The sequence below is a fragment of the Psammomys obesus genome, unplaced genomic scaffold (assembly GCF_907164565.1).
Source record: "Psammomys obesus unplaced genomic scaffold, mPsaObe1.curated_primary_1811, whole genome shotgun sequence".
In the NCBI taxonomy this organism is placed as follows: domain Eukaryota; kingdom Metazoa; phylum Chordata; class Mammalia; order Rodentia; family Muridae; genus Psammomys; species Psammomys obesus.
Window position 1 is genome coordinate 17,996,430 of NW_026590062.1, and position 11,550 is coordinate 18,007,979.

General features: G+C 44.5%; 1 protein-coding gene across 2 annotated transcripts in view; it reads left to right on the forward strand.

Moving 5' to 3' along the window:
• The window catches only part of Crcp (CGRP receptor component), a 34,074-nt gene that overhangs the window by 18,525 nt on the left and 3,999 nt on the right, over positions 1 to 11,550 (forward strand). For both annotated transcript variants that reach the window (XM_055606445.1, XM_055606446.1), the window contains one exon: positions 3,545 to 3,602. In XM_055606445.1, the coding sequence (XP_055462420.1) occupies positions 3,545 to 3,602 (58 nt within the window). The remainder of the gene's footprint in view (positions 1 to 3,544; positions 3,603 to 11,550) is intronic.

Genomic DNA, 11,550 nt, shown 5'->3' on the forward strand with positions numbered 1-11,550 from the left:
TGGAGAACTTGCTTGGTTCTGGCTCTGGGTCCCATCACCAGTGTGGCTAAGAGAAAAAAAAGGAAAAGAGAGAAGGCTTGGAGAAAGAGAGGAAGAGACTGGGAAAATCACTGTGCAGACTGATTTAAAATTGGTTGTGATCTACATGAGCTTGAAGCAGCTTTGGCAGTCAGAGGGTTATTGGCTCCTTTCCTGGTTTTCAGTCTTGAAGCTAATTAGTTATCAGGTCTTATGTAACCTCTCAAGTAGTCACAGAACCTCTTGGCTCTCTGACTGCTTGGGCCAGAGACCCTGGCAGTGTTGTACGATGGCCAGCAGAGGGACCCACAAGCTTCTTTAACCATGGCTGGCTTCTGCCTCTTGGCCTGCATGGCTGGTGAAGAGGCTACTTGCCAAGTAAGACGGCCTGTGCATTTTAAGACAGGAACCACGTTTCATAGAGGGCTGTTTTGCTCTGTGGATCCATTGCTTTGCTTAGCTAGCTTCACCGCCGAAGTCCTGCAGGGCAGGCCAGGGGCTGTTTTGTTCGACTTCGTAGACCTTAGCAACAAAGTAGTACAGTTGTACCTCAGCCCTACATCACATAAAAGTCACCTAAGTCACACTGGTGCTGTGTGTTACGTAATTTTTTATTTAGTGTGTTACCCCGGACTCCACCCAAACCGATTCTTTAATACTTTAGATTAGCCCTGAGTTCTTTGTTTCTCAGTGCCTAACTAGGAACCCCTGCTCCTATCCCGAAGTCACCCCTGTAAAGCACACAGCTATGTAAAGGGATCTCACCCTCACAGGCCAGCTCAGTTAGGTCTGCAGTAATTCTGAGCGTCTTCTGGTCCACACACATTAATTACTCCAGGGGCTTGACAACAGAGTTTTGAGATGTGGACCTCAGATCAGCAAAGCTCAGGTGGTGGTGGCGGATTCTCTAGTTTCCCTCATTGCCTTCCCTGGTCTGCTCTCAGAACATAGAATCCTGCTTCTTGCCTCCTTAGAGTTCCCACCAGCTTCTGTTAGAAGTCAAGGTTTCCCTGGGTCTGCTTTTAGCTAACCCTTCAGATTACACGTGCATTGTGCCAGCCCTGTCTCTCTCAGTGCTGTGATGGCACTGAGAGAGGCGCTGAAGTGTCAGTTTTAGGGTACTATTTTGTTTATAGAGGATGTCTCCAGATGCAATCGAGGAAATAACATTTGCTAGGCAAGCTGTGAAATTGGCTTGCAGCTTTTCTGTATCATGCCTACAATTTGGTTAGGTCACTTAGTGAAAGTGGAGGCATATGAAGATAGGTTGCTGAAGAGCAGAGTTCTCATGGTTCTTGCAGGTGACCTAGGGAAATCCAAATTCATACCAACATCTTTGGGAGGACTATGGCTGGAAAAAATGGGCCAGTGATTAAGAGCACTGTTGCTTTTGCTGATGACCTGTGTTCAGTTCCCAGCACCCAGAGGATTCGGCACCTTCTCTCCTTCCTGGGCATGGCATGCATGTGTGTATGTGTGCCGCCTGGTGTTCATGAAGGGCAGAAGAGGGTGTCAGATGCTCTGAAATAGGAGTTATGTAGAGTTTTTAGGCTCACATGGGCACTGGGAACCAAACTTTGATCTTCTGTGCGAACTCTTAATTAGTTACTTTCTAGTCATAAGATTTCAGTCTTTTAAAAGGCATTTCCCTTGTAAGAGGAAGGAATATTGAAAAGTGGAAAGGCTCAGAGGATGGAGCCTTTGTCCTGTAACCAAGAGGTTGGAGTGGTTTAAAGGAATAAGCATAAGTACCTAGGAACTGAGTGTTGCCAGTGGGTGAGAAGTTAGGGGTGCTCCCCAGATTTCTGACCTTAGGTTCTTCAAGACTAGCGTGCAGGGAGGAGCTAGTTTGATGGAAAGAGTAGTCATGATAGTTTCAGAGTTGTTGATTTCAAAGCATCTGGTGTATCTGCGTGGAGATCTGTGGGAGGCTCTTGGCCACAGAGGTTCTCAGCTCAGCCTCCCTAGCTTGGAAACATGAATTTCTCCATCAAAGCCTGTAGTAGCTATTGAGATTGTCTGTTTTGGATGAGGGAATCAGTAAGAGGCTTGGAGGGGAAAATTTGGCATTAGAGAACTGAGACAAAAAAGAACCCTGAAGCCATTTGAGGTTCAGGGTATGGTTCTTTATGGTGGGGAGAGCATAGCAGCAGGAGTGGGAGGCAGCTGGCCACACTGCAGCCTCAGTCTGGGCTCAGAGATGTTGCTGGTACTCAGCTCACTTTCTCCTTTTATTTAGTCCAGGACCCCAGCCCATGGGATGGTGTCATCTGCATAATCCCACCCCCAATTAACCCAGTCTAGAAAGTACTTCATAGGCTTGTCCAGAGGTTTGTTTCCATGGTGATGATGAATCCAATAAAGTTGACAATCCATATTGACCAGGGTTACATACTGTAACCCTGATGTCTGAGAGGCTGAAGCAGAAGGCCCAGGAGTTCAGGGTCATCCTCAGCTAGATAGCAACTTCTAGGCCAGCCTGTCATAGGAAATAAAAATGAGATACCTCGATAAAGGTACTCACCACCAAGCTTAAACACTTGAGTTTGATTTCTGGAATCCACATGGCAGAAAGAGAAACAACCATAAGTTGTCTCTGACCATGTGTGCTGTGGCTTTCACACACACACGCTAAATAAATGAATAAACATTTAAACATTCTTTTTAAAAGAAATCAAGACAAACAAATCTGAGCAGTATATAATCTTATGCCCAAAACTGAATTCTTAGCCGTTTCTAAGCAGAGACTAGTCAATGAAGATAATTTTGTCTTTTATTTTCTTTAAGAAAACATTTTTCATTTTCCAAATAAAAATTAGTATAACAAATATGGACATATAGGGAGTTCTGTTGTTGGTAGTGTTTTTATTTTTATTTTTTTTCAAGACAGGGTTTCTCTGTGTAGCCCTGGCTGTCCTGGAACTCAATCTGTAGACCAAGCTGTTCTGTTTTTTTTTTTTTGTTTGTTTTGTTTTGTTTTTGAGACAGGATCTCACTTTCCAGATCAGACTAGTCTCTAACTCATGGAATCTGCCTGTCTCTGTCTTACAAGTACAGGGATCAAAGGCTTGTGCCACCATGCACGGCGCAATGTGCTTTACATTTTTTTGTCTGTCTTTTATGAGTGTGGGTGTACAAGCGGCATGGTGCAGTACAGGGAGGTTAGAAGACAACCCTTGGGGGTCACTTTCTCTTGCCACGTTGCAGAACCCAGGAGCAGAGCTCAGGTCATTAGATCTGCAGGAAAGCACCTCTATTTAGTGAGCCAATTCCCCATCACTCAGATCTGATTTTGAAACTGCACCTCTGCTGTTGCTGTCTTAGGAAGCGTCATGCCTGTGCACCCTGTAGGATCCTGGCACACATGGACCACTGAGTGGAGGTCTGCTGTCCGCTTCTGACTCTTCCTTATTGCAGGGCCACGTGGCAGTGATTCTCCAGTTCTTTTCTGACAGTGACTTGATCAAGACCCAAGGTCCTTCAGGGCGAGAGAGTTTTAAAAGCTTTCGTGCTTTTCTTTTGACAGAGCAGAGAAGCTTCAGCTGCTGAATCACAGGCCAATGACCGCTGTTGAGATCCAGCTGGTGAGTGGGGGAGGGGCCCTGGACTCAGCTTGTTCTGTGTGGGTCTGAGATGCAGAAAGGCTGAGAATGAACAAGTCAGGGCCTGCACACCCACCCAGTGCCCTAAGTGAAGGGAGAGACCCGAGGTCTCACCAATTGGCCCTAGTTAATGTGGACTTGAGAGAGTGGAAGCTAGAAATGTAATTCCTTCCATGGGTTTGGCAGCCTTGTGTCCTCTGCTTCTCCAGGGCTTTCTGGCTGTAGCTTGCCTGTAGGGATTTTAGCCAACCAGATGTTGCATGAAAACACTGAACTCAGCGTGTCCCCCACGCCCACCTTTCCACCTCTCTTCCCTATGTGTTGTCTTCCTCTCCTGCCCACCTGTGTCAGCCTCTCAGGGGAAGCTCTCGTTCCAGCTGAGACTCAGTTGCCTCCCCATTTCTGTTGCATCCACCTCTCCTTATTTCTGCATAGAAATAGCATTGACTTCTGGACTCAGCCTGCAGCTTCCACCCTGCTCCCTGCTCCTGTGCCGCTGTGGATCCCGCCTTCCAGACAGGGTCTCAGTCAGCCCCACCTCCTTAGCCTCCCATGTGCTGGGCTTACAAACATGTGCGACCACACCTAGCTTACAGATCACTTTCTAAACTCATAAAGCTCTCATTTCCCTTCGTAAGAATGTCTAATGGAGCTCAGATGTATAAAGGCCAAACTGCAGTCACAGTGTAGGCTTCAGCAATGGTGGGCAAGGAGAGAGTAGGGGTGGTCTAAGGAGAAAGTGAAGGGAGAGCTAGTGAGAGGCTCCTCTCATGTGCTTTGTGGTAGGTGTCTCCCGATACAGAGCCTCAGCAAGCAGGTCCTATCACCACCAGGAAATCTGTGGTTTTGAGAATTAGTAAAATGGTTTCCAAAGTTTGTCTCAGAAATATCCAGCTCCTGGCTGAATGCCTTTAATCCCAGCACTCAGAAGCAGAGGCTGGTGAATCTCAGAGTTTGAGGCCAGCCTGGTACAGAACAAGTTCCAGGACAGTCAGAACTACATAGAGAAACCCTGTCTGGGGGAGAAATAGTTGGGTGTGCTGGCACATGCCTGTGATCCCAGCACTCAGGGAGGTGTAGAGGCAAATGAATCTCTGTGAGTTTGAGGCCAGCCTTGTCTACAAAGTGAGTCCAAGACAGCCAGGGCTACACAGAGAAACCCTGTCTCGAAAAACCAGCAAAAGAAAAAAAAATAGCCCTTAAGCATGGGTTGGTGGTGCTTGCCTGTGATCCCTCTGTGTGGGGGCAGAGGCTAGAGTGTGGTAGTTTGAGGTCAGCCTGGGTCACATAATACACTCCTATCTTGTTTACGTATAATAAACAAACAAACAAGAGAATAAAAGTGGTCAGCTCTTTGTAAAATTTACAAAACTGGAAGACAATGGCCAAAGTACCTCTATGATCTTGAAGAATTTCTTACTTAAAACATTTCCAAGGTTATAAAGTAGTTAGTTTTTGACTAAAACCTTCATTGTCTTCCTAGAGTTGTTTCTGTCCTTCCGAATGTACCCAAAATTAAATTACAAAAATTCCTTCCATTCTGGGGAGCTTCCTGGGGGTTTTGGCCTGTATGCTAAACAGAGGTCCCTGTCTGTTTGTCCTTATTGTTCAAGATGTTAGACAGATTCAGCTTACAGGAGAGGGAAAGATCAAGAAACCATCCCTGTCCCTTGGGTTAAGGATCACAGGTTGGGCCTCCTCCAACTTTAATCAGCACCATATGCTATTCGTGGCTGAGTGACAGACGGAGAGGAGAGATGAGGAGGATTAGCGTGGCTCCATCCTGAGCCCTTGGAAAGCTCTGGGGTTGCTTAGTGAGAGCTGATACTGAGTGCTTTGACCATGTCAGACATGTTCTTGAGGGCCTTGTCAATGTCACTGTCAGTGTTGGAGGAGGACAGAGGTCCCCACGTTTTTATTCCAGAGGACCGTGAGTTGTTCCTCTTGACGTTGTTCCTCTTCTAAGCTGTGTTTCCAGAGACAGAGATGAGAGGGGGCTTAGTAAGGAAGTAGGTCTCATGGTTGTGGGAGCACAGAGCCCCCTCAGAAAGCCCAAGATACTGAGGACCCCAAGATATACTAGAAGATTGGCTCAGTCTAAGTATAAAGTCCTCAGAATCAAGGAAGCTGATGTAACAGTCTGAGGCCTGCCAGTGGGCCTGAGCTCAGGGTCACTGTTGTGTGTCTGACAGCTTAAAGGCCAGAGAGCCTGAGCTGGGGTGTCCCACCATGTGAGTGAAATGTCTTGTTCCTGGGGAGACATTTGGGGTAAGAATGGTGCCATCCTGGCCCCACCCACTTGGATGGTGCTCACCTGCATTGAGAGTAGACATTGTACACCAAGTCCATTAGCTCACACACAGGCTTCTTCACAGTCACCTCACAGACGCACCCCAAACCTTACCAGTTGTCCAGGAATGGTACAGTCCAGTTGATGTCTAAAGTCACCATCACACCTGGTGAGACTGTTGGCATGGTCCCGCAGGTACTTCTCTTTCTACACACCCTTTCTTCCCTGCAACTAGACTATTTTCTAGGCAGATTTTTTTTTTCTACCCTAGAATTGGCTACAAAAGATACAAGCTGTTGAACAGAGCTTTGAGCAGCATCCTGTCTACCAGAGAGCATGAGGAATAAGAGTCTCATAGAGGCTGGAGAGTACAGGACCTGGGAACGAGTCTGTAGTAACTACAGCTGTGTGTTCTCCCCAGACTCAGAAAGTGGCCACTCGTCCATGCTTGTTAAAATTCAGTTGAGAGCAAGAGGTACCTCAGCTGGAGGTTTTTTGTGGTCCTTTGGTGGCTATCCACTGAGAGGCTCTGTGAAGAAATGGGCCTGCCATGTGACTGCAGCTTGCTCTTCTGTGGCCCTTTCAGAACAGTCTAGGAGCCCTCTGAAGGTGGGTCAGAGAATCCTGTGACCTCACAGGTCATTGTCCTGCACAGCATTGCTGCCTGTGCCCATTAAGTTCCCTGGCTTACTAAACAGCTTTTCAGGTCCCCAGTGGTGCTCACTGTAGGCTTTGCTTCAACTTAGCTGAGGAAGCTTATATTTCAGAGGCTGCGTGGGCTGCTGGGCCAAACAGCAGCAGGTCACCACTGTTGCCACAGCTGACTTGTTTGTTTTTGTTTTTGTTTATTTTTTTGGCGACAGGTTATCTCTGTGTGTAGCTCTGACTGTCCTGGAACACACTTTATAGACCAGGCTGGCTTTGATCTCACAGAGATCCTACTGCCTCTGCCTCCCCAGTGTTGGGATTGCCTGTCTCAGCTGAGTTTTTCTTTTATCCAAGGCAAATTCTGTGCTTAGTCTTGGACCTTATTCCCAGGATATCTAACTTAAGGCCCAACTTTCAACAAAGTATTAATTTATATTTCATATATACTATAACATATAGATTGAAAGTAATTGTATGCAGTATTTCAGTAAATATGGTAAACCACTGCTTTTTTTTGTTTGTTTTTTGTTTTTAAACTTCATCCTGTCAGTGAGGTCAGGAACACAATTTTCCTCCTAGATGGAGAGCAGTTTCACATTAGTGTTCTGAAAGGTTTCCATTCTTAGGGGTGGGGTGGGAGAGATGGCTTAGTGGGTAAAGCACTTGCTCCACAAAACTTGGCCTGAGTTTAGGTCACCCAAACCCACACAAAGATAGTGTGAGCATCTGTAATCCCAGAGCGCCTCTAGGGAGATGAGTGGCAGGGAGAGGAGAATCCCTGCAAACAGACCAACTATCCTGGCATACATATGCAGTGGAATCAACAAAAGACCCTGGCTTAGAATAGGTGGAAGGTGAGGGCTGTACCCAAGGTTGTCTTCTGACATACACACACTGGGGCACACTCGCTTGAGCATGTGTGTTTGCACGCGCGCGCGCGCACACACACACACACACACACACACAGATTAAGAACTTTAACAATGAAAGAGAAATAGAGCTTTAAAATATTTTCGGTTTTAAAGCATCTGATTTCTGATTAGAGCTGCTTGGCCTTTGTTAGCATTGGGGTCATGTGAGGAAAGCTGGGCTAGGGCTGGCAGCTTACAGTGGGGAGCGGCCTCTTCTGGAGTGTTTGGCAGCCTCCAGGGATTAAGAGAGCTTTGTATAGGCAGAGATCTGTCTTTCACCAAGAGCCATCTGCTAGCGCTGGTTCTTATACCTACAAAGGAAGGCCTCAGCGGACTTTAATCACGCCGGAGGCCTCCACACTGTACATTGTACAGCATCGCTGTTCTAAGAATAGGTACTGAGCTTGAACTGGCGCCTGCTTCCTGAGGTACAGGTGGAGTGTCAGAGTGCTGTGCCTCTCGTTACTCACCTGTCATTGTCATGACTTCAGGTTTTAGGGCTCTGGACCTCACTAGCTCCCAAAAGTGCCCTTGTCAGTATGATTCCAGTGCGGGGCTCCTCGTACGATGGAGCTCCTCATAGTTGCTTTGGCCAGGCTGTTAATTGGCCGTGTTGCCAGTTGTTCACCAGTTGTCTTCCCTGTGGACTAAATAATCAAAGCAGATATTTTCCTCCAAATCCCTTTCCTTGTCGGGAGCATACTGTTGGATTACTGCCATTAATTTTGTGTGTTTGATCTTAAAAGAGGGTGGTTTTTTTGTTTGTTTTGTTTTTAAGGTAAGGTGCCATGGTTGGCCTAGGTTGGCCTCAAACACTGATCTGATCCTCCTGCCCGTACCTCCCAAGTACTGGGATTATATGTGTGTGTCAAAAAGAATTGGGTTTTCCCTTTTTTTTTTTTTTTTTTTTAAATTAAAACATTTTGTAAAGTATATTTTGATCATATTATTTTCTCCCCTCACTCCTCCCAGGACCCCCCTACTTCCCTACTCGCCAAACTTCATCCACACACTCTGTCTCTCAGAGGAAAAACACAACCCCACAAAAATCAAACGAAAAACCCCAATAAGACAAAAATTACCAAAAGAAAACAAAGAGCCTAAAAAAGCATGGAGTCTGTTTTACGTGGCCCTACTTCTGGGCATGGGGCCTGTCTGGAGTGTGATTGACATGTCTAGTGTCACCCCTTTGGAGAGAACTGATTTCCTTTCCCAGCAGGTCTCAATTACATAGCCTCTTGGTTAGGGGTCAGGCTTTGTGTTCACCTCCCCTTCTCTGTGATGTGTCAAACTTGTGCAGGTCTTGTATGTGGTCTGTGAGTTCTTATGTGTATTGTCTTGTAGTGTCTTGAAGAAGACTCTTTGGTAGCATCCATCACCTCTGGCTCTTGGGATCTTTCTATGTCCTCTTCAGAATAGATTCCTGAGTCTTGATGGGAGGGTTTTGATAAAGTCATCTCATTTAGAGCTGAGTGCTCCAGACTCTCTCACTCTCTACACATTGTGGGTCTCTCTTAATTCCCATATACTGCAAGAAGAAGCATCTTTGAGGAGGACTGAGTGATGGGTTAATCTATAGGTATAGCAGTGTGTCACCAGGAGTCATTTTATTGCTATATTTCTTCTGCAGAATAGTTTTAGATGTCTCGCCTAGCATCCATGACCTGTCTAGGCTCAGGTTGCTGGCCACTTTAGCAGTGTCACACATGAGTTCCATCTCATGGACTGGGTGTTAAATACATAACATCTGTGCTACTATTGTACCAGTATATTTTGCAGACAGGCTCAGAGCTGGGATTATTGGTGACTACTTTTCTTCTCTGGTAGTATGTATAGTACCTTCTAGCACCATAAATGTGAGTCAGTAGAGGTGAGGCTTCTACTTGGGCACCAGCTCTGTTTCTTTGTCATTGATAACATAAGTAAGTGGTATCTTCAACAATAGGGCTTTACCCTCAAGTTGGGGAGGGTAACCAGTAGCCATGGCGCAATACCCTATACTTTGGGGGAAAATTCTTTGAGACGCCTTTGGCTGGTGACTCAGGATGAAACCCATTCCTGGCAGTGGGGGTTTTACTTGGTAGCATAAGATGTCTAAATGTATACATTTCAAAAAGCTTCTACACATAGGTTTCCATATGGACTTACAAAAGGCCTTTACTGTTAATTGGCCCTCTCCATATTCCTTCCTTTACCCTGTTCTCCCTATGGAATCCTCCTAGTCTAGTTTCCCCGTTATCTCTCTTTTTGTTTTCGTCTTTTTGAAACAAGGTCTCTCTACATAGCCCTAGCTGTCCTGGAACTCACTGTGTAGACCAGGCTGGCCTCAAACTCATAAAGATCTGCCTACTTCTGCCTCCCAAGTGCTGGGATTAAAAGCATGCACTGCCATGCCTGGCCCTTTATCTCTTTATAACACTGTATTCTATTTCTCCTTTCTTGGAGGATTCCTGCCTTCTCCTGGTTACTTACTAGCTACCCAACCTCTGTGGACATTCTAAATGAAACACACATATGAAAATTTAAAAGCTAAAATTTAAAAGATGTACATGTAAGAAAAAACATTTAGGATTTGTCTTTCTGGGTCTGAATTACCTTACCTAGGATGATCATTTCTAGCTGCATTCATTTCTCTGCTGATTTCATTTTTCTTAACAGCTGGACAATATTCCATTACATAATAGAACACATTTTCATTATTTGTTCGTCAGTTGATGAATATCTAGGTTGTTTCTAGTTTCTGGCTATCACAAATAGAGCATCAATAGACATGGATGAGCAAGTATCTCTGTGGTAGGATGGAGAGTCCTTTGGGTGTATGCCCAGGCATGGTGTAGCTGGATCGTGAGGTAGATCAATTTTCAGCTTTGTGAGGAACCTCACACTGATTTTCATAGTGCTGTACCACTTTGCACTCCCATCAGTAATGGAAACATGTCCCCCTTTCCTGCATCATGTCATTTCCCTGACAGCTGAGGATGTTGAACATTTCTTTAACAAGTGTTTCTCAGCTTTTTCTCAGTGTTTTATCTTTTGATCTCTGCTTAATTCTATACCCCATTTTTTAAAAAATTGGATTGTTTTTTTGCTGTTCAGTTTTTTTTAGTTCTTTGCTATTCTTGGTACTAATTCCTCATATGTATAATTAGTAAAGATTTTTTTTTTTTTTCTAATCTGTAGGCTGCTGCTTTGCTCAAATAATGGTGTTCTTTACTACATTTTAGCTTCATGAGGTGACATTTACTAGCTTAATGCCTCTGGTATTGGTATCCTGTTCAGAAAGTCTTTTTCCATGCCAGTGAGCCGAAGTACATTCTCTACTTTGACTTCTGTCAGGTCTTATGTTGCAATCTTTAACTGATCCTATTTGGAGCTGAATTTTGTGCAGGGCAGTAGGTATAGATCGATTGTCATTCTTCTACATGCAACTATCCCGTTTGGCCAACACCATTTGTTGAAACTAGTCTCTTTTCTCTGGTGTATATTTTTTTGCTTCTTTGTCAAAAGTCAGGTTCTGTTGGTATGTGGATTTATGTCTTGGTCTTCAATTCTATTTTATTGATGAATGTGTCTATTTTTATGTCTGTTTTTATTAAAACTGCAGTACAACTTGAAATCTAGATGGTCTTGTCTTACTCTGGTGAATCTGCCCTTATATGTAACTTTCAGCTTTTAATATATTTAAATTGCTCTGTATTCCTTTTGTACTTGGATAAGCATCTTTTTCCTTAGATTGGGAAATTTTCCCAATTATTTTGTTAAAAATAATTTTCTGATCCTTCAACCTGGGTTTCTTCTTTTGCCTGTATACCTATTATTTATAGATTTTGTATTTTCATAATGTCCCAGGTTGCCTAGAATTTTTTTTTTTTTTTTTTTTTTTTTTTTTTTAGATTTAACATTTTATTTGACTAAGCTGTCCATTTTTTTCTCTGGTCTTCAAGCCCTGAAATTCTATCTTCCATGTCTTTTAATCTGTTGGTGAGGCTCACCTCACAGCTTTTTGTTTGAGCCTAAGTTTGGCTTCCTTCCTTCCTTCCTTCCTTCCTTCCTTCCTTCCTTCCTTCCTTCCTTCCTTCCT